This window comes from Triticum urartu, chromosome 7A (genome assembly GCF_056163025.1).
Source record: "Triticum urartu cultivar PI428250 chromosome 7A, HENAU_Tu73, whole genome shotgun sequence".
Lineage (NCBI taxonomy): Eukaryota > Viridiplantae > Streptophyta > Magnoliopsida > Poales > Poaceae > Triticum > Triticum urartu.
The window spans coordinates 314331934-314356407 of NC_141879.1; the positions used below are offsets into that span (position 1 = coordinate 314331934).

The window sequence follows — 24474 nt, forward strand, 5'->3', positions numbered from 1 at the left end:
GAATGCAGCAATCATGCACCTAGGGCTTTAGGGTTTATTTGTTAACGTTGCCTTTACATAACACTCATGTGTGCGAGACAGCGAGAGACCGATTGCGTCTGTGCGCCTCTTCTCTTCGTATATGTACTCCACCGTTTGTTTGGTGTCCAAAAAAATATAATAACTACTAGCAATCTGCCAATGCGTTGCCACACGATCAGAGTAGATTAATACATATTCACCAATTTGATAGAAAAAAAGTCTAGTTTTTAAATACGTATATCACTAAAAAAATGTTATGTTTAACTCAAAATATATTCCTTTGACGGTTTTGATGAGATAAGGGAGGAATGTTGTTGGTTTAAAGATTCGAGAAGTGGTATATGTCTAATTTCTACTCTTACTAGCAAGATGCCCGTGCGTTGCACGGAACATCAAGATCTTGTGGGAGAAAAGGATGAATGAGGGAAGGACTTATCTGCAAATGTGGAGAGGAGTGTGGGTAAATTGCCATAGTTCCGTTCCTATCCGTCAGATATAAATCGGACGGCCTATATTGCAGGATGGCAGGCCCACCATCATCACCAACTATGTTTTCTATCCCTACTCTTATAAAAATCATAGTCAGTGATGATCGTGTGCCTGCCATCCTGCAATATAGGCTGTACGATCTATATCTGACGGATAGGAAGGAAACCATGGCAATTTTGCAAAAAGATACCCACACCCCTCTCCACACTTGCAAATAAGGCCTTCCCTTGTTCATCCTTTTCTCCCACAAGATAAACTACTCATACAAATGCATCTTCACGTTCCATGCAACGCATGGGCATCTTGCTAGTTGTTGCAAAAAGCCCATGTGTGTGAGAGAGAGAGGGAGAGAGCAGGAGGACGGAGTGCATGTGTGACAAAGACACAAAGAGTGTGTGTGAGAGGTATCAACTTAAAATGAGACGATAGTGTGTGTGTGCACGATCGAGAGGGCGTGTCTCAAGAAGGGAAGAAAAATCTACATAGATACAAGGAGCGGGAGAGAGACATGTATGCGATAGTGGAAGCACGAGTGTGCGGGTGTATAAACCTATCTAGAGGCTAGTCAATAAGTGTTTGTGAGAGAAATACGAGTCGGGTGCGAAAGCGAGAGTTTTGTGGGTGAGAGAGAGACGGTAGTCCGGAAGGGGAGTGGAAGTAGGAGTTGTGTGTGTGAGAGAGAGAGAGAGGGGGGGAGTTTGTCTGATCGGTAAACAAATGAATAATGTCAGTCTGGGATGGAGACGAAAAGGAGACCGCAACAAATGTTGTGTCTACAGGAGAGAGAGAGAGAGAGAGAGAGTAATTTTAGTGGTATGATTCATATCTAGAGACATATAGGGTGTGTGAGAGAATCCCATAGAGAGAAAGACAAAGTGAAAGACGAGTGGAAACTGTGTGGGTGGCGGTGAAAAAGAAAGCTTAGGTACCTAGTGATATGAGAGAACGGTAGAGACGTGAGAGATAATGAAAACCGTGTAATGTATAATGATAGGGAGAGTGACACTTCTCAAGGGAGACGTCGAGAGACCATGTTTGCGAGTATAGGAGAAACATGAAGTGAGCGTGCGGGTGAGCTGGAGAAAAGAGAGTGATAGCTACATGAAGGAGCAAGCATGCAAGAGAGATGGGCGTGAAAGGAGTGAACATAAAAGGGATTCAAATATTTCAATTCAAGATGATGATCCATGTAATCCATACTCGAACCAAAATTGATCTATCAAACATGCATACTCATATGAATTCACGCGCATCTATGTTATTTAATATGTAGATATTACTGATCCATACATTTTAGTAGAACATAATTTGGTGTAATTTTTTGAATTCAACCTTATGATTTCGAGATCATTGTATTTGTAAATCATATTATACATATAAAGGAGTAGAATTCTTTGTTGTGCTTTTGAAAGTATATATAAAAAATGATGTATATAGAATTTTATTCCAATCAAAAATGGATCCCGCCCGAAAAAAATAGAATACAAACGGGATTCGAATTGAGTTGGCACGGCAAACATGCACTCTGCAAAATTTGAACAAAGCGGGGAAAGTCTCAGTAACCGCCCGAAACCAAAATCTGTGAGATGGAAATTACTACTACCTATCCCTGCCACGCAAAGCCTATCTGCTCGATTTCTATAGGTTTCGATAGGGGTAGGTTTGTAATTTCACTCAAACATGACATAACCGCCTCTCACCCGGATTCATACATGGTGGGCGCCAAAACATAGTGTGTCCTCGGCCGAAATCGACTCCCTCCCCGATTCATACACGGTGGGCGCCAAAAACAAACTCTCGTCGGCAAATATTCGGTGTATGCGAGATTACCGTCCTATCCCCAACCGACTAATATTGCTGTGATGTAGGAAATTTGAAACAGGGGCTAAGTTTGTAAATTTCCTTGCATTTGAGACAAGCGCACCCTGAAGACATGGTTCCCCCCTTCCTCTCCACCTCCATTTCCCCATTCGTACTCCGTGGGCGCCAAAACACCCTCTCCACCCCAGCCTCCTCCGTCTGCCACCCCATCCACCGCCGTCCTCCTCCACCATGCCGGAGCTGATACCCCGACGTCGTCGTCCATTACAAGAGATCGACCTCTCTCATCCACGGCTTCGAACCGGGATCCTTGCATCCCGTCCTCTCGCTTCATCCCCGCCATCGTCCACCTTGCTGGCGCCGCTCCTACGACCGTCTCGTCCACCGCGCCCTGCCGCCACCGTCTACCCTCCTAGATCTTCTTCCACGCCGCCGACAGCCATCGCTACCACAGCACCGTCAAATTCTCAGCATATGCATACATGGCGCCGCACCAGAGGCGGTACTCTTTCGTATCTACTCAACTTATTTATCGCATCAAGAAAATAGATCGCCACTGCTTTACTCTGATTTCTTGTCCATCACTTACTTGCTAGTTGAAAGCAAACATTGGTTGCGAAGTTGCCTTTGTCCGGTTTGCACCTTCAGATCCGCCATGGCACGCTCAACATTATACTCCCAATGCTTATGGTTTTCCCCTTTTATATTCCACACTAGTTAAATCACAGTAGACTAAATTTCAAAATTGGGTCAGTCGATTTTTCAGAGCTCGCCGGAGTTCGTCGGTGTGAACGAAGGGGCTCGGGTGGGGACTTTGGTTGTGGGGTGGGCGGTGGTGGGGCCTCGCCGAACGAAGAAAACTCGACGCGGGTGGGGCGGGGTGGGGATGGGGGTGGCGGAGGAACACAGGCGGTGGGGGACGGTGGTTCGGCCGGCGGCCCGTGCGGTGTTCTGTATGGGAAGAATCAGAGACGAGGAAGAAGAAGGGTTAGGAGACGTAGGACCTTCATCCAACCGCCTGAAATGGTCGACTGGCCCAAATGACAAAAGTCACGCGACTTGCATGCAGACATGCCTTTATATTTAGTACCATCATTGTACCTTCTTAGCACTGCCCCTGAATCCATCAAGCTAAACAACGTGCCACTCATAATTCCAAACTTGTTGCTCAAGTACGAATCTGATGTGATGATGATCTTACTAAAACAGATAACATTTAATTTGTGATCTAATGTTCCTACTTTACTTTGAAAAAGCACGTGCACCACATATAGAGAGACAGCAGGGAGTTGCTTTCTTAATGCGCTCTGGTTCATCATGTGTGGGTACTACGCAACGAACATTTTATTATCCAAAATCTGCTTGATCTTCTTTAGCATGTTCATCTTCCGTTCTTCTTTAATAAGTAATCTCTCCGTTCCTAAATACAAGTCTTTGTATAGATTCCACCATGGACTACATATGGAGCAAAATGAGTGAATCTACACTCTAAAATGTATCTGGATACATCTGTATGTGATCCATAGTGGAAATCTCTACCAAGACTTATATTTTGGAACAGAGGGAGTATGATAGTAGTATAGTATGTTCCTTGTAGTGAAGATGAGCAGGGACATTTGCAGTGTAGAGTTCTATACGGTCGGTTGGTATGGACACTTTGAACTCTTCGGGCCTCTTTGATTCGTAGGATTTTGTAAACATGGGAATAGGATTTGTAGTGGCCTGCCCACTTGAATCCTATAAGAATAGCAAGGAAATGTGGGGAGCTTTGTCGCCTTTGAGAGTTACACTGATATTAATAGTACCGCTCCTTCAGTTGAAGAGAGCTGGTATCCGAAGCCTTTCTAGCCGTACCAATACTAGCACATATATTCCAGCAAGTTCCACTTTGTTGATTTTACTCTAATGCTTACGGTTTTCCCGTTATATCTACACTATGATCTGTGTAGCTGCTTTGTGTCGCACTAGCAGCAGTCCACTCTTGAAGCTAAACACCGCAATGACTTACAAAATTGGCACCAAGGCATTGAGTGCCATTCTGAATGCAATGAAACTCATACGCTCCCCACCTATTGATTCTTGTTCAGAATATGATCCTAATGACTATTCTAACCTCGAGGAGTCAAAGGCAGATGGCATGTCCTATTCATCCATCAAGGTGCATGTTCTAATTTGGCAAGGTTTTATTGATTTCGCGTATCTTGCATATGTTGTCTTGCATTTCTTCTACTTTGTTGCACCGCCATCTGCTTAGTTTACTCATCATATATGTCGAGATGCCATGCCCATCCATTATCAATACATTTTCCATCTTTCGTCATGCCATGTTTTTCCACTCAAATGATGTTCTTGTGCATCAGACATCAAAAAGGAAGAGGGTGATTGTCGAACCTGAAGGAGCACCAGCAAAGTCCTTGAAAAACGTCGTTGTGCCAAAGAAATCAGACAACACCCCACTTATATTGGTTGTACAACCAGTGACACAAAACGTAGGACCGACTCCAGCAGACTATACCCATACTTCACTGGCCACACCACTAGCCACACCACATAGGACCTGCACTCCAGCAAAAGGTATGCCAATTTCAGTTGCCATAGCACCAGTCGTACCACAGAAAAATCCCACTCCAGCAAAAAGTACAGCAAGTCCACCGGCCGAAGAGCTATCCCAACTGTAGAGACGGCCAATTCCTGCAGATTGGAACCCCATTCCAGTTATTTCCAGTTTAAAAGACAATGCTTTCAATGTTTTTAGGGACTACGTGCATATATTCCCATCATGGGAAGATTATAGTGAAGACAAACACCATTTTCACATCTTCCTGTCCCACTTACGTGTAAGTGCTATTATTCATGGTGATTATTTTCCTGTTTTCTGCTGATTGAACAAATCAATGATTTACATTACATTGTTGTAAGTAGGCGAGGGTCAATCTGGATAGTCATGACAAGCAAAGTTTGATTGCGCTTCTCAAGGAAGCATTGCAGCAGTATTGGTGTTACCTGCTGAGGAAATCACACTTCGATGGCAAGTCTATAAACGAATTTCTGTTGAAGTCTCCTGTGGTAAATTTAGAAGACATTGAATGGAAAAACCTTGTTATCCACTGGTCTCGTTCCGAGGATGAGGTACTGTCTACGATATTGCATGACAATTTGAACTTCTACTTTTCCGCATGTGCCTTACGTATCTTTTTTGCAGGAAATCTGCTCGAAAAAAAATCGGTTTGAAAAGAACGACAGGATATCGCAAATATGTTGCCCGCTGCTTTGCTCTTGTTAGTACATGTTGTCATGTATCACTGTACTTGCATACATACCTGGTTCATTATGTGACAGCAGTATGCATGATAGCTTGCTTATCAATTGTTCGCTCCAAATTATCTGATCTGTATGAATGGTTACATTAGTGTAGAATATATCCAATGCCAATGAAAATTTTTAGCTCTGCATTTTTCTTGCAAGTACCTGTTGTCCTTTATCAGTGTACTTATATTGACAGGTAATTGTTCATGTACCATCACTCTGCAGCTTATTTTCCTCTACCCTCCATTTTCCACACATAAGATATATATTTACTCTTACCATGAGGTTGGATAACACAGATGGTACTGAAGAAGTTTAGCTCTGCATTGCTCTTGGCTGTACCTTTTGCCTGTATCACTGTACTTACATTTATAGCTACTTGGTTATGTAGCATCACTCTTCATCTTATCTTAAATAGTCTCCATTTTTTCTTATATTGTCACATCTATATTTACTCTTAACAAAATGTAGAATAAAGGCAATGCTTATGAAGAAGATTCTGTGGTAAACTTCTTGAATTTCCCCCCCCCCATCAGTATGGACAGGGCTTTATAGAGCGTGCCTTCACCAATAATGTAAGTTTGTCCTTCTCAAGCCTTCAAACTTTGTTGTGTGTATTTGGTTAGGCATGACTGCAACAGCTGTTTATTTTTGGTGTTTGCATTAAATCGCATGTTTAAAGTTTATTATGTAGTTCATAAACAAAAGTTTTTCCTTCTCAATTTAAGTTTTCAGTTGTACAACCAAGTTCCTTCTTCATACCATGTAAATTAAACTATACAGAGCAAGTGATCTTCTTTTGCACTGCATGTATGCTTCTGTTCTTGATCCGTAATCCAGTGGTGTGGTGAACCTACCCACTACAGCATAATGTCATATTCTGCAATGTCTTAACTATGAACAATGTCATATCATTCTACTATTATTTAAATTGTCTCTTTATTTGCCAATCTGAAATGGGATAAATTGACAGCACACTAACCATTGATACTTATGAGTTCTTGATCTGTAATCGAGTGGTGTCGTGAAGCTGCCAACTCCTTCACAATGTCATTTCCTGCCATGTCTTGACCTGAACAATACCATATTGTGTTAATGCAATTTTAAACTGTGTCACTTTATTAATCAGTAAGAAATGTGATGAATTGTAAGCACTGATACTTTTATGTGTAAAACCTGTCATCTTTCTGCTTGTTTATCTTTCAGAGTGAGGGGGATATAAGTGTTAAACAAGCGCAGTCTCATCAGCTTGCTCAGCTGCTTGCGCTGCAGCTCCCCAGCAGGGCTAACCTTTCTTGAACTCTATTGAAGTGATGTCAGTTTTGTATATTATTTTGTCGGCGTGTTTAGTTGCACTGGTGTCGATCTTTGATGCCCCGTGTATGTAATCTGTTGTCTGCTTGTGCTTTATTATCACAGTGGTGAACTTTGATGCCCAGTGGATGTAATATGCCGTAATTTCTTTATTGTATAGTCTAGGTTTTTTCTTATTCACGATGTTGCAGTTATTTTACTGTATATATATATATATATCATGTCTTCACAGTAAACCGGCCAAACCATAAAATTACGGTACATAATCGGGCCGTCATGCAATCACGATGTATGATCCGCATCATGGGCCCCGTCATCTTGGTCCGTTAGAAGGCCTAAATGTAAATTGGCCCACTAGTAGATTTGGGCCTTTAATAGGCCGAGTAAACCGCCGACCCTCTTTTCGCAAGAAAACTCAATGGGCTTTTAGGAGGCTGAGAAGTAGGTTGGGCCTGAAACGTGTCGAACAGCTCATGGGCCGGCAGCAGCCCGAAATGGACCCCGGCCCATGATTGTGCCAATCAAATCATGGGCCTTTAACAGGCCAAAATTGTCTCGGTCCTTGTTTGGCCCAATCAAATTATCGGCTGCGAGTAGGCCGGATGCAAACCGGGCCGTAGTTAGGCCCAACTATATGACGGGCTTTTAACAGGCCGAAATTAATATAGGGTGAAATGTTAAACGGGCCCTTAACAGGCCGAAACTAATATCAGGCCGAATTACTAAATGGGCCTTTAGTAAGTGGGCCCAAAAGCATAGCGTCCAGTTGACGGGCCGAATCTGATATGGGCCATAATTTAGCCCAAAGCCTCTTAAAGGGCCGGACCTGATCTGGGCCGTAATTTGTCCCAGAATGTGCTAGGCTTTTAACGGGCTGGATCTCATATGGGCCATTGTTAGGCCCGGAATGTGGCATGCCATTAATGGATCGGATCAAATATGGGCCGGCATTTGGCCCAAAACATGGTAGCCAGTTAATGGGCCGGCCTACTAGGGTCCTCAAAATCTTGTGGGCCTACAGCTGGGTCGGACCATTAATGTCGGCGAAATCTCGTGGGCCTTTAGCTGGACCGGCCCATTATGGTCCACAAAAATCTTGTGGGCCTTCACCTGGGCCGGCCCATTATGGCCCACAAAAATCTTGTGGGCCTTTACCTTGGCCGGCCCATTATGGCCCGCAAAATCTTGCGGGCCTTTAGCTGGGCCAGCCCATTATGGTCCGCAAAATCTCGTGGGCCTTTAGCTGGGCCGTCCCATTATGGTCCGCAAAATCTTGCGGGCCTTTAGTTGGGCCGGCCCATTTAAACTATATGGGCCACTTTTGGGCCGGTCCATGTGTCAACATATCATAGGCGCATCTCACCCATTGGATGAGTGACACATGTGCCAACGTGGAGCTGACACGTGTTTCCATAAGCCAATCAGAATTTTACACGTGGAAAATCCCCATTGGTCCGGGCTGTTAACGGGTTATCGGATCCAAAACCGGACCCAATAGCTTAACAGTGTTCCGTTACGATGGATGCCACATGTCGGTCACCCTTGACGAAAGCACTTCTATGACGCACGATTTATCGTCATGGAAGTGGACACTTCCGTGATGATAATTTTGGTAATGTCATGTAACACTTCTACGACAGCACAGGTATGACTATCTTGATTCTGTCATAAAATTGTCATGGATGTACATGCATGACAGAAAACATGACCTACTGTGACAAACATGTATCATCGCGGAAGTGTATTTTTTTGTAGTGTCGGGGCTCCGGAGAGGGTAATCTGTCACCATCGTCATCATCAACCTTCCTCCATCACCAATTTCATGATGCTCACCGCCGTGTGTGAGTAATTCCATCGTAGGCTTGTTGGACGGTGATGGGTTGGATGAGATTTATCATGTAATCGAGTTAGTTTTATTAGGGTTTGATCCCTAGTATCCATTATGTTCTGAGATTGATGTTGCTATGACTTTGCTATGCTTAATGCTTGTCACTAGGGCCCAAGTGCCATGATTTTAGATCTGAACCTATTATGTTTTCATGAATATATGTGTGTTCTTGATCCTATCTTGCAAGTCAATAGTCACCTACTATGTGTTATGATCCGGTAACCCCGAAGTGACAATAATCAGGACCACTCCCAGTGATGACCGTAGTTTGAGGAGTTCATGTATTCACTAAGTGTTAATGCTTTGGTCCGGTATTCCATTAAAAGGAGGCCTTAATATCCCTTAGTTTCCAATAGGACCCCGCTGCCATGGGAGGGTAGGACAAAAGATGTCATGCAAGTTCTTTTCCATAAGCTGTATGACTATATTCGGAATACATGCCTACATTACATTGATGAATTGGATCTAGTTCTGTGTCACCCTATGTTATAACTTTTACATGAGGAATCGCATCCGACATAATTATCCATCACTGATCCATTGCCTACAAGCTTTTCATATATTGATCTTTGCTTAGTTACTTTTCCGTTGCTACTGTTACAATCACTACAATACCAATACTATTACTTTTGCCACCATTACTGTTACTTCCATATTACTTTGCTACTAAATACTTTTCTGCAGATATTAAGTCTTTCAGGTGCGGTTGAATTGACAACTCAACTATTAATACTTGAGAATATTATTTGGCTCCCCTTGTGTCGAATCAATAAATTTGGGTTGAATACTCTACCCTCGAAAACTGCTGCGATCCCCTATACTTGTGGGTTATCATTGGGAAAATAGGTGCGTCACCTAGCGGTGCTTCAAGGACATATGCTTTCTTGGTAGCTATGAGGATGATCCTCAAGTTACGGACCCAGTCCGTATAGTTGCTACCATCGTCTTTCAGCTTGGTTTTCTCTAGGAACGCGTTGAAGTTGAGGGCAACATTAGCATGGGCCATCTGATCTATGAGACATATTGTAAAGATATTTTAGACTAAGTTCATGATAATTAAGTTCATCTAATCAAATTATTTAATGAACTCCCACTTAGATAGACATCCCTCTAGTCATCTAAGTGATCATGATCTGAATCGACTAGGCCGTGTCCGATCATCACGTGAGACGGACTAGTCATCGACGATGAACATATCCATGTTGATCGTATCTACTATACGACTCATGTTCGACCTTTCGGTCTCTCGTGTTCCGAGGCCATGTCTGTACATGCTAGGCTCGTCAAGTCAACCTAGGTGTTTTGCATGTGTAAATTTGGCTTACACCCGTTGTATGTGAACGTTAGAATCTATCACACCCGATCATCACATGGTGCTTCGAAACAACGAACCTTTGCAACGGTGCACAGTTAGGGGGAACACTTTTATTGAAATTTTAGTGAGGGGTCATCTTATTTATGCTACCGTCATTCTAAGAAAATAAGATGCAAACATGACAAACATCACATGCCAATCATAAAGTGACATGATATGGCCAATATCATCTTGCGCCTTTGATCTCCATCTTTGAGGCACGGCATGATCACCATCATCACCGGCATGACACCATGATTTCCATCATCGTGTCTTCATGAAGTTGTCTCGCCAACTATTACTTCTACTACTATGGCTAACGGTTGGCAATAAAGTAAAGTAATTACATGGTGTTTTCATTGACACGCATGTCATACAATAAATTAAGACAACTCCTATGGCTCCTGCCGGTTGTCATACTCACCGACATGCAATTTGTGATTCCTATTACGAGAACATGATCAATCTCATACATCACATATATCATTCATCACATCCTTTTGGCCATATCACATCACATAGCATACCCTACAAAAACAAGTTAGACGTCCTCTAATTGTTATTGCATGTTTTACGTGGTTGTTATGGGTTTCTAGCAAGAACGTTTCTTACCTACGCAAAAGCCACAATGGTGATATGCCAATTTCTATTTACCCTTCATAAGGACCCTCTTCATCAAATCCGATCCGAATAAAGTGGGAGAGACAGACACCCGCTCGCCACCTTATGCATCAAGTGCATGTCAGTCGGTGGAACCAGTCTCACGTAAGCGTACGTGTAAGGTCGGTCTGGTCCGCTTCATCCCACAATGCTGCCGAATCAAGATAAGACTAGTAACGGTAAGCAAATTGAACAAATCATCGCCCACAACTACTTTGTGTTCTACTCGTGCATAGAATCTATGCATAGACCTAGCTCATGATGCCACTGTAGGGGAACGTAGTAATAATTCAAAATTTTCCTACGTGTCACCAAGATCAATCTAGGAGATGCTAGCAACGAGAGAGAGAGAGGGAGTGCATCTTCATACCCTTGAAGATCGCTAAGCGGAAGCATTACAAGAACGCGGTTGATGGAGTCATACTCGCAACGATTCAAATCGCGGAAGATCCGATCAAGCGCCAAACGAATGGCGCCTCCGCGTTCAACAGACGTACATCCCGGGGACATCTCCTCCTTCTTGATCCAGCAAGGGGAGAGGAGAAGTTGAGGGAGATCTCCGGAAGCACGGCGTCGTGGTGGTGGAGCTTGCAGTTCTCTGGCAGGGCTTCGCCAAGCACTACGGAGGAGGATGTGTTGGAGAGGGGGAGGGATGCGCCAGGGGAAGGGTGTGGATGCCCTCCCAGCCCCCTCTATTTATAGGGTGAAGGGGAGAGGGGGCCGGCCCCTTAGATCCCATCTAGAGGGGGCGCGGCGGCCAAGGGGGGAACTTGCCCCCCAAGTTTGGTGGGAGGCGCCCCTACCCCCTAGGGTTTTCAACCCTAGGCGCCTTAGGCCCTTGGGGGCGCACCAGCCCACTAGGGGGCTGGTTCCCACCCTTGTTCATCCCACTTGGCCCACCGGGGCAGGTGGCCCCACCCGATGGACCTCCGGACACCTTTCGGTGGTCCTGGTACAATATCGATAACCCCCGAAACTATTCAGGCGACTAAAACTGGACTTCCCATATATAAATCTTCACCTCCGGACCATTCCGGAACTCCTTGTGATGTCTGGGATCTCATCGGGACTCCGAACAACCTACGGTAACCACATACTATTTCCCATAACAACTCTAGAGTCACCGGACCTTAAGTGTGTAGACCCTACGGGTTCGAGAACCATGCAGACATGACCGAGACATCTCTCCGGCCAATAACCAACAGCGGGATCTGGATACCCATGTTGGCTCCCACATGTTCTACGATGATCTCATCGGATGAACCACGATGTAAAGGATTCAATCAATCCTGTATACAATTCCCTTTGTCTACCGGTATGTTGCTTGCTTGAGATTCGATCGTCTGTGTAACGCCCCGAGACCGTTGCGCCAGGTGTCTTCCAGTTATCCGTTGTTGTTGCCTTGTCATTCGCTTGCGTGTTGCATCTTGGTCATGTCGTCATGTGCATTGCATCATCATGTTTTCAAAACTTGCATCCGTCCGGGTTCCCCTGTTCTCTTCGCTGTCCGTTCTGAGCCCAGACACACTTGCACGCGCCCGCAGCACCTCTGAAATAGTATTTTATAAGTTGCCAGAAAATGTTCTCGGAATGGGATAAAAGTTGGCGTGCGGTCTTATTATAGTGTAGATAGACTGCCTGTCAAGTTTCGTCGTATTCGGAGTTCATTTGATAGCCCAACCGTTAAACATATAGCTGCAATATAGTTGGTCTATCGTCAGACGTTACCGGTCTCCGAAAATTATTGTCGGGCTTTCCCTCTCTTTCCTCCCTAGACCATCTACACAGCCCACTACCAACCGCCAGGCCCCAAAACCCCTCTTTGCACAGTGCATCGACCCCTCGCGCGTGTCCGAAACTTACTCGAACCCGACCCGGACAGTCGTTACCGATGGGTCCGGATCAACACCTATCATCCTCCAAATATATGTGGTTTCTTCATTGGACTCCCCTAACCCATTTTTTCCCGGCCGTTGGATAGCGATCGGATGGCTGCGAAGCCCCCTCAGACATGAAAAACCTAGCCCTCCATGCTTTAAAAAGACGGCCTAGGCCTCCAGACTTGGAAACCCTACCCCCTTCCAGAAAATTTGCTCCTGCCCACTCCACCCCACCACTTGTCGCCCCTGTCTCCACCTCCAGTCGCGCGGCCCTGCGAAGCCCATCACGAGCCCGCCTGGGCCTGAACCGTGCCGCCGCCCGTACGCCGTTGCTCCCCACACCAAGTTCGCCCGCACCAACCTCCCCGAGCGCCTCCTCCTGCTCGACCCCGCCGCCTCGCCGCCGCCCTCCTCCGGCGACCGGATCCCGTCGGAGCACCGCCGGAATAGGCCGACCTTGCCTCCCTTCTCTTTCTCCCCCATTTGCTCTCTATGTCCCTCACCTGTGGTCTCTCTCTTTTCCCCCATGGACAGGAGCTCACCGCCGGCCATGTTTGTTGCGCCACCACCCGATCTGCTTCATCTTCGTCGAGATCCGGGCAGCCCTGTGCTAGATCCGGCGAACTCCTCCCGTTCCTGTCGCTCCATCCTCCTGCGGAGTTGCCCGCGCCGCCGCGGCTCTGGTTCCTATCGAGCAGAGGATGCACGCTAGTCCCAGCCACGTTGACCATGTCCTGCCTCTTCCAGCGAGGCCCAGCTATGCACACATTCGGCGCTAAGGCCCAGCGCACCAGCCGGCCACTGCTCCATCGAACCGGCCCACGAGGCCTGGTGAGCAGCCCCCGCCCCTGTGCACTTTTGGGCCGGCCAGATTCGGCCCATAGACGTTTTTTTCGTTCTGCGAATTTATCTATTTTCCTGTGCCTGCATAATTATAGAAAATGCCCTTGTTTCAAATTGTTAATAACTAAATAACCGTGCATCGGATTAAAATGATCTATATATGTAAAATGCTTAGAATTTCATCTGGTTTCATGCCATGCAACTTTCAACCATGTTTAAAATGTTTAAAATGATGTTTGCATATAATTTGCCTATTGCCATGTTAAAATGCTTTATTTCATAACTAAATAACCGTAGCTCAATTTTAAATAATCTTTATATGCATATGGGGATTTTCCGGAATTGTTGCTTGTTGTTCCGGCCTCATTTAAACTTGCCTAGATAGGTAGTTTTATTATGCTTCACCCCTTGCCATGCTAACCAACATTTAATATTGTTGAGTACATAAACGGGAGAGAACTAAATAAGTCATGTGGTGTTTCGTCAATATGCAACTAGTTTCATATTGAGCTCCACTTAACTTGTAGTTTTGTTTGTGCACTTTGCCATGCCATGCCTCTTTAAACCGGACATGCATCATACTTGGTTGTGCATCGTGCCATGTTTATGTGATGGTTGTTCACCTTGTTGCTTGCTTCTTTCTGGTTTGCTTCTCTTGTGAGCTTCGGTTTCGGTCCGGAGTTGTGAGGATTTCGTTCGACTACGTTGGGTCGTCTACTTCTTGGACTCGTTCTTCTTCCTTGCAGGATCTCGGGCAAGATGACCATACCCTCGAAATCACTTCTATCTTTGCTTGCTATTTGTTCGTTCTATCGCTATGTCGCGCTACCTACCACTTGTTATATCATACCTCCCGTATTGCCATGTCAATCCTCTAACCCACCTTCCTAGCAAACTATTGTTTGGCTATGTTACCGCTTTTTCTCAGCCCCTCTTATAGCATTGCTAGTTGCAGGTGAAGTTGAAGTTTGTGCCATGTTGGAACATGGATATGTTGGGATATCACAATATCTCTTATTTTAATTAATGCATCTATATACTTGGTAAAGGGTGGAAGGCACGTCCTTATGCTTGGTGTTTTGTTCCACTCTTGCCGCCCTAGTTTCCGTCATACCGATGTTATGTTCCTTGATTTTGCGTTCCTAACGCGGTTGGGTGTTATGGGAACCCCTTGACAGTTTGCTTTGAATAAAACTCCTCCAGTAAGGCCCAACCTTGGTTTTACATTTGCCTAACAACCTAAGCCTTTTTCCCTTGGGTTTCCAGAGCCTGAGGGTCATCTTTATTTTAACCCCCCCCCCCTGGGCCAGTGCTCCTCTGAGTGTTGGTCCAAAACAGAGCCACTTGCAGCGCCACCTCAGGGAAACTTGAGGGCTGGTTTTAGCTGTGCGTAGTGTTCATCCGGTGTGCCCTGAGAACGAGATATGTGCAGCTCCTATCGGGATTTGTCGGCACATCTGGGCGGATTTGTTGGTCTTGTTTTACCATTGTTGAAATGTCTTGTAACCGGGATTCCGAGACTGATCGGGTCTTCCCGGGAGAAGGAATATCCTTCGTTGACCGTGAGAGCTTGTGATGGGCTAAGTTGGGACACCCCTGCAGGGTATAAAATTTCGAGAGCCGTGCACGCGGTTATGTGGCAGATGGGAATTTGTTAATGTCCGATTGTAGAGAACTTGACACTTAACTTAATTAAAATGCATCAACCACGTGTGTAGCCGTGATGGTCTCTTCTCGGCGGAGTCCAGGAAGTGAACACGGTCTTGTGTTATGCTTGAACGTAAGTAGTTTTAGGATCACTTCTAGCTTCACGACTGTTGTGTTGCTTCTCTTCTCGCTCTTATTTGCGTATGTTAGCCACCATATTTGCTTAGTGCTTGCTGCAGCTCCACCTCATTACCCTATCCTACCCATAAGCTTAAATAGTCTTGATCTCACGGGTGTGAGATTGCTGAGTCCTCGTGACTCACGAATACTTCCAAACAGTTGCAGGTGCCGAGGATACCAGTGCAGGTGTCACAACCGAGCTCAAGTGGGAGCTCGATGAAGATCTTGATTGTTGTTATGTGTCTTTTCTAGTTGATCAGTAGTGGAGCCCGGTTGGGACGATCGGGGATCTAGCAATTGGGGTTGTCTTGTTTTATTTTGGTTTCATAGTCGGACCTTTGATTGTACTCTGGATGATGTATGTTTAACTTGTTGTTTGTGTGAAGTGGCGATTGTAAGCCAACTCTTTATCCCTTTCTTATTCAGTACATGGGATTGTGTGAAGATTACCCCACTTGCAACTAAACCACCATGCGGTTATGCCTCTAAGTCATGCCTCGACACGTGGGAGATATAGCCGCATCGTGGGTGTTACAGTCTGTATCTCTATACCTCGTTCAATCTCGTTGCCGGCAAGTCACTTTACTCGTTCTCTAATGCATGATCCTGTGACTAACTCCTTAGTCACATTGAGCTCGTTATGATGATGCATTTCCGTGTGGGCCTAGAAATACCTCTCCGTCATACGGAGTGACAAATCCAAGTCTTGATTTGTGCCAACCCAAAAAACACTTTTGGAGATACATGTAGTGCACCTTTATAGCCACCCAGTTACGTTGTGACGTTTGGTAAACCCAAAGCATTCCTATGGTATCCGGGAGTTGCACAATCTCATGGTCTAAGGAAATGATACTTGACATTAGAAAAGCTTTTAGCAAATGAACTACACGATCTTGTCCTATGCTTAGGATTGGGTCTTGTCCATCACATCATTCTCCTAATGATGTGATCCCGTTATCAACGACATCCAATGTCCATGGTCAGGAAACCATGACCATCTATTGATCAACGAGCTAGTCAACTAGAGGGTTACTAGGGACATATTACGATCTATGTATTCACACATGTATGGTTCCTGGTTAATACAATTATAGCATGAACAATAGACAATTATCATGAACAATGAAATATAATAATAACCACTTTATTATTGCCTCTAGGGCACATTTCCAACATTGGGTCCTTGAGTGGATGACAGGTGATGTTCATCACGAAGCCAAAGCTCAAGATATCATCGAGCTTACTTCCCTGCCCACTCCAGGTGAGTTGTACGAACCTGGTTGTCAGCTTCATCAGAATGAGCTGCAGAGTATTTTTCAGAAGCCAGAGCCAAATATGAGCCAGATTCTTAGCATGATGAAGCCATTGCCACAAGATGCCGAATACGCAAAGGAGTTCTTTGTTAAGGACCTAGAGTACTTGCCACGCACAGTGTACCACATTCTAAGGCTTACTCTCTGGTCCATCAAAGGAAATGCTTCTGAAGCTAAACTTGAAGGTGCTATGAAGACTTTGGTGTTCTATATTATTAGTGCATCAGATTCAACACTCAGGATTTCTTCATCAGACAACTTGATGCTTCTGGGATTGATCTGTTTGGTCTGAAATTCTATTCTCCATGGGTGATGCACCTGATCAAGCTTCATTCCACCATTGACTATCAGCCTTCAGCGCGCAACCATGTTGTCTTTCTGCCTGAAGTTGATATGTCCATTGAAGCCATCTACCCTGAGCCTACCAAGAAGCCACTCCACCTTCAGAATGCTAAATTTCAAAGCTTCACACAGCCAATCGAAGGAATCCATGTGCCCAATGCTGCAACTCCTGCATACCCTCTAGCTGGCAACATGCGCTTTCCGCACCACGCCAATACTGAAGCCAGTGCAAGCACAATTGCTCAAAGGACCCAGAAGCGTCCTCGTGTCCTCAACGACCGTGAGCTTCTGGTGGCTTTACATCAGAAGCATGATAGGCATCATGACTGGCTGAAGCGTCAGATGCAGAGTCTCTTGGTGGATGTCAATCGAATTCGCAACTTGGCGACCAAGAACTCGTTTGTTGCACATAAAGCCTGTAGGCGGTCCTGGATGAGCCTCACAATGCTCTGTACTGAAGAAGATCTTCACGAAGATGGCTTCATAAAGAACTTCAAGTTTGACTCCAGGCCTCCTCAAAATGCAAGCTGGCGTCGCACTCCCTCTATCGAAGATTCTGAGCATTCATCTTCGGCTGCAACTGTTGTTTCGAGAGTCGTCGATGAAGAAGACGACACCACTTCCCCAACCTTGGTTGCACTGCATCATGATACTGCGTCAGGCCCGTCTGCACCACCAAACTCCAACGTCGACCCTGCTCCATCGTCTACTCCAACTGGGAACGAGTAGATCCTCTCTGCCTTCAAACATTTTTGGTCATTACTGACAAAAGGGGAGAAGCATATGAGGTTGATAGTCTTCAAGCGGGTCCATATGGGTGGTTGCATTATTTTTGCTAAGTTCTTACAACTCTCATTTTGAAACTATTTGGTTTTTGAGTTGTAACACTTAAACTTGATGGTCGTCTGCTATGTCTTACTGCTACTTTGTGATGCGATGATAAATTCCGCATGAAGTCATTCTGCAGACGCCCATTTTTCATTGTGCATGTCATTATCTTTGTTACTCTTATATATGCATGATGAATTGTCATCGCAAGTTGTAGAGGATCTCCACAAAGTAAAACCTGCCATGTGCATTTGCATTCAAAAGCAAACTACTTATATGCACACCTTCAGGGGGAGCCTTTTTGCAACTTATGAAGACAATGCCCTTATCCTTCACTCTCACATACTTTTATCCCCGTTGAAAATTTCAACCAGTTTGTCATCAATCACCAAAAAGGGGGAGATTGTAAGTGCATCTAGTGCCACCCCTAGTTGGTTTTGGAGTATTGACGACAAACTTGGTTGAGGGACTAATGTGTTTGTGAGAATTGCAGGATAACACAGGTAGTAGTCCCTTATTGATTTCGTTTACCTACCAAAGATGAACCCTAAAAATGTGTGAAGACATTGAAGACAATGGTGGTCTGTGAAGACATTCAAAGTGAAGATTATGACGTGAGAAGACATTCATGTGAAGACTATGGAGTGCTAAGACATAGTTGTTTCGTAGTTTCCTTTTCTTCTTTGTTGAGTCATAGGAACCACCGTACTGTTAAGTAGGGTCCAAGTGAACAAAGTCAGAGTAACTGAAGTGATGCTCAACCAAAATCCTATGTCTTCGAGCGAATACAATGAGAGCAAATCATATCCAGAGCTGGATGAGTCAACTTTACTTGTAGCCCAAGTCAAGATGCCGCATGTGTTTGAAATCCGACCGTTGGACACGTGTCGGTTCCTTAGTGACCCAGGGTCATTTCGGACATATCATGTCGGGTTGCCTCCGGGCTATAAATAGCCCACCCCTACACCATAAATTGGTGGCTGCTCAGAGTTAGTGCACGACTTTTGTCGTTTGAGAGCAACCCACCTCCGAAGCATTTGAGAGAGAGATCCTTGCGAGGACAAAGCCCAAAATGCCCAGAGCCAAAGAGTGTTACGCATCACTAAAGTCATTCTGTCCGCGTGACTTGAAGACTTGTTACACTTGAGGACTGTGAATCCTCTAGCCGGTTAGGCGTAGCGTTCCGAGCATCCAAGAGCCATTGTGGATTGCCAGTGAACGAAGTCTGTGAAGATTTTGAAGTCTACCTTGAAGACTTACCAGAGTGATTGGGCGAGGACTGGGTGTCCTTAGCTCAAGGGGAATAAGGTGAAGACACGGTCTTTTGAGTTAAATCTCAGGCTCCCTAACTAGACGTACAGTTGTCACAGCAACTGGAACTGGTCTACCAAATCTCTGTCTTCACCAAGCAACTGGTTCTACCTCCCACTTCCCTTTACTTTACAGTTTGTCTTCGTGAAGTCATTGCCTGCTTGTTTGATCTGATTGACTTCACTAAGTGAAGACTGTTTACTATTTGGCTTCATACTGTCTTCCATCATAATCCATTCTACCTAGCTGTTGATAGTCTTCGTGCTTTCACTTCATTGCATTCTTGACTATGGCTTGTCTAGTGTAGCCTTCCTTCCGCTACATATCAATAGGCTCATTTATACTGTTTGTCTTCAAGACCTTATATTCTGAAGACTTTCATAAAAATCGCCTATTCACCCCCCCCCCCTCTAGTCGATAACTAGCACTTTCACAATCAATTGCCACCAGTTAGAGGGTTGGAGAAACGGAGCGAAGCCACAGAATAACACGGAAGAAGATGTCGAAGTTTCCACACCAATAGACAGCCAATAACTCTCCTTGAAAGACACATGGACTATCAAAATTTGAAGAAACCAACAGATCTAGGGACACAAACTCGTACAGGCCCTTCGTTGGCGCCGGATCGGACGTCATCGAGGTAGGGAGAGACCGGATATACCTTATTTCCACGCACCATTGCCGCTACCACCTCTTTGATGTCATCGGAGAACCAAAAACCTAAGACAAAAAAGAGACATACATATGGGTCCCTAGTCATCTTGCCGCTGACGAGGCCACCAGACAAGAAAGAGGAAGGGGGCCGAGGCAGGGGCATGTAGGGAAGTGATGTCGGCTAGGGTTGGGAACCAAAAACTAGCGTCATGTAGGATAATTGTTGAGTTGGAAGAGAGGACGGTTTGCATCTAAGAGATAATTACTCATATAATATGTTTTGTTGTCTTTCTTGATGACACTAAATGTGTACGTACAATGCACATTAATATTAGACACGTTTATATTAGCCAGGACATTAGTTATGCATAATTGCATGACTATATTGGATAGGATATCAAGTACGAATTAATTATATGATTAGAATAGATGTTGATATTTGGTATGATATTGATTACATGCTAAACATGTCGAGCGCTCACCATTAAAGTAATATAGGTCATGGTGGACTTTGAATTAATATGATTTGATGACCGAGATTAATTGGATCTACCCATTTGAATCTTTTTTATACTGGTATATATATATATATATATATATATATATATATATATATATATACACACATATATATATACATATATATATATATATATATGCAATATACAAGAGAAGTTCTTTTTATCAACATGTATATGACTATAGAGCATGCCCAACAAGTCTGCTAAAAATAGTTATATGGGTGCACATATCATTTAGGGGATGTTTGTAGGTGAGGTGCTTTAGTAGTTTCCTACACATTTTCCCCTATATTCTTTTTTAATTTCTCTTTAAACTAGCATACATATGACACATATATGTTACATTGTGATGATAGTGATCTAAAGCACATCTAGTAGGTCTTCATGCTTTGATCGGTCCTTGGTACTGGTCAATGCTCACACTTTCCATGCCATGACTAATACGTTATCCTCATCTGTGGAGAAGTTGCTCCCTCTACTTTTCTTTTGGAAGCAACATCAACTTAGATCATCGTCACCTCTCACGTCGTTGTTCTAGAGACTAAGTCCCCCACTTTGTGGACTCGAATTTGAACTGCACAGATATATCTGACTTCCAACGGGTGTCCTGATTTTTCGATGAGACGTAGTTATCAATTTTTGTGGAGTCAACTTTGATGACCCGACTACAAATGTGCGACGATGCTGCGCTTTAGCAACCGCTAAAACAATCTCTTAAAGGTTATTGACCACGTCAGAGCATGATAAACTTAACCATGAAGGTCTAATTCCTGCAAGCAATCGAAGGATAAGCAAGAACTATGATAAAAGCAATCTGATGAGTGCCACTCCGGACGCCACCAACAACCACGCCGTCACCAGAATCCGAGCTCGAGGAGGGATTTTACGGGAGATCCCATACCCCACAACACTCCAGATTCACGCCACCTCCGAAGTTCCACTGACTCTGGTCGCAATTTTCAGGCCTAGACCCGCACTTTCTCTAAATTTAAGCTGAATTCAACAAATGATCAGGATAAATTCAACCAGAGGCCGTAGCATGCCTCCGATAGCCAGGGTTTACAACCCAATTTACATAAGCATAACCCGGAATGGAGAGAAGGAGAGGCTTTATAGCCATTACGGATGAGCGGGTGAAAAGCAAACAGAGAGGTGCCCGAAAGTGAACAACGACGCGGGAGCTTCTCCATACTGTCCGATGAAGAATCAACGAGCGAGATGGCATCATGCCGGCAAACTGTTATTGTAACATGAGAGCCGCAGGATAACCAATCAATGGCTCAAAAACCATCCGAAACACGGAAACAGGGAGCTCCATTTCTTCAGATAAGGGAACTGACAAATGGCACTAGTAAAATCTGTCGTTTCCCATGTAAAACAGTGTCGGCTTAACCTGCTGTGGAGGAATGGTTTAGCAAAGTATAATATCGCACGATGCACAGCAAAGATAACTAATCATATTTTTTTTGGTACTCGTCAAATGATCATATGCAAGCAAGATTCATCGTTAAAAAAAGGAACACCAAAGTACAAGTTGACATTACAAGACCTCCCAGTCAAACTGGGAATACATGCTCATGTGAAACAGCTACAACCAAAGATTAAGAGTTCCATGACAACAGCCGTGCTTCAATCTTTAACAACAGTCCGCAGGATTTTCACTTCATGGATGGGCCTGGACAAAGTAATAAATCCGAGTTAGATCCAACACTTCAACAACATCGGTTTCCATGGAAACTTTCAAATCTCGATCCCATGGTTAATACTGGACACCATAGATGAATTGAGATGAGAGATCATGTGCCTTTGCATTTACACAAACGATAATAGATAGATATACGGCAAGCCCTAGTGTGCATGGGGTTCGCTGCCTGGTGTGGTCATGTAAACATATGGATATAGTTGAAGTGTTACCTATCATTTTTGTCGGTCTGAATACTTCCAAGGCGCTTAACAATTTCCATTCCTCTGGATACTCTCCCAAAAATTGTGTGCTTACCTGGAACATTAAATTACGTTAGTTCATTGGCGTGCAAGAACAATGTGATGATGCAAAGCTCAACATGGACAATTCCCGCAAGGAAGAAGAAAAACGGTAAGGTGGCACAATCTATGATGTCCAATTCAGATGTGACCATATTTCATATTTCCGATCCTGGCTAGTAAAATTTCCTAGGATTGGCAATGACGAGGAAAACATGGCTATGCTGGTCCCATATTTCAAGGACAATATGAGTTAAGCTTGAACAATAAAGTAATTCTCCAAAATGCTCTTAAATATCAAGCCATCTTAGTTCCACTTCTCTGTAATCATTATGAGATCCAATTAATCAATCTGTTAAATAAAGGACCCTGATAAGTGTCGAACATCAGGTACAAGCACATGGCAACTCCGAACGCTTTTTATGGCAAGTTTAGTTACGTGAGGATGGCAACTTTAGTTGGCAAGCATGACAACTTGCGTGCTTCAGTTTATTTTTAACAGAAACTTGCCGTGTGTCACTGGAATTTGCCATCCTTGCGTGACTGGAATTGCCATCGAAAAACGTCAGGGCCGGAGTGCCATGCACCTGACGTGTGGCACTCATCATTTCCAAGCTTCCAGGTGAACCAGAAAAATGCTATCGACGAATCCATGTGTGGAACGAATTCAAGGGCATGGGGAAAACCCAAACCCTGGTCCAATAAAGCAAACAGGCAAGAACAACAACATAGGGCGGAGTTTTGAAATGCTAGTCTCACCATCCAGTGATTGACAAGGTGCAAGAGTGATGAAGAACTGGCTCCCGTTTGTATTCGGACCAGCGTTTGCCATTGATAGAATCCCAGCCCCGGTGTGCTTCAGATCTGGCCTTATCTCGTCCTCAAATTTTGCTCTGCAAAGACAGCAACAATGTCCATATGTCAACCTTAGGATCCAAACATCAACGAATCAACCCTCACACTGCCAACCTATGGCTGATGGACAATACACATATTTAGCTTCTTGCCAAGCAACAAACTCCGGCAGGCCGAAAACAATGCTATGTATAACAGCGACCGAGATATTCCTACACAATTGCTAATTTGTAACACAGCCTTATCCAGATTAAACGGTAAACAGCATTAACGAGCTTCCTCTAGCCTAGAGTGACACTTGAATAACCTCGACCCGAGAAGAAAGACAAAGCTATTTAAGATGGGATGGATTTGGTAACTCACCCGTAGATGGATTCGCCGCCCCTGCCTGTTCCACTAGGATCCCCACCTTGCACGATGAAATCCTGCATCAACACCACCTGATGAGGAACACCGCTCGCCCAACGGAGCAGGCGTAGAGAACTTGCGTGCCAGACGAGAAGGGAGCATGGAGGGAAAGTGAGTACGGACCTTGATGATGCGGTGGAAGACGACGTTGTCGTAGTATTTGCGGCGCGCGAGCTCGACGAAGTTCCTGCAGGTCTTGGGCGCGTGCTTGTGGTACATCTGCCGGGTTGGAGCACGTAGCAACAAAATCGACCCGACTGTCAGCACCAGCAACACGAAGAAGAAGAAGGGAAGAGAAATTTCCGGCTTCCCGTACCTCGACGGTGAAGGCGCCCATGGAGGTCTCCAGGGTGACCTCCGGAGTCCCTCCGTCGTCGCCGCCCCACATCTTGAGGTGGCGACAGGCGAGACAAGAGACGGTGGCGGCGGCGCGACAAAGGGAAAGGGAGCCAGAGGGGGACGGCGGCGGCGAGTGGACTGGCGGCACGATGGAGAACAAGTACTGGGTCCGGCCTACCAAGAGACCGCAAAGCTTCAAGAGCCCAGCTAAAAAGGCGTTCGTTGCAAAAGGGGAAAAACTCGAAGCCCCGGCCCAATACGAGTCTTCTTCTTCTTCTTCTTCTTCTTCTAGTAAACCTATTACTAAAAAAAATAGAGCAAAGTAAAAGGATGGATTGAGGAAAATTTCTCGTCAGCTAAGGAGATATTGGTCAAATCTGTGGCACAGACGATGTCAGTTTTCTTCAAGTCATGTTTTAAGTTGCCAAGAGTTTTGTGTGACCACCCTAATAAACAGAGGCGGAGCCTCTCGGGGACAATTCCGGGCTCTGCCCCCCCCCCCTCCCCTCTTCCAAAG

General features: G+C 44.8%; 1 protein-coding gene across 1 annotated transcript; it reads right to left on the reverse strand.

Annotated features, from left to right (window-relative positions):
• Window positions 1–21807: 21807 nt before the first annotated feature.
• LOC125520320 (Cyclophilin-like peptidyl-prolyl cis-trans isomerase family protein) lies at window positions 21808–24199 on the reverse strand. Its single transcript, XM_048685215.2, has 6 exons — window positions 23935–24199; window positions 23742–23837; window positions 23574–23635; window positions 23115–23248; window positions 22287–22371; window positions 21808–22047 (listed from the first exon to the last, which is right to left on the reverse strand). Exons 1-6 carry the CDS (start codon window positions 24004–24006, stop codon window positions 22002–22004), a joined length of 495 nt encoding a protein of 164 aa, XP_048541172.2. The 5' UTR covers window positions 24007–24199; the 3' UTR covers window positions 21808–22001.
• Between the last annotated feature and the right edge of the window lie 275 nt (window positions 24200–24474).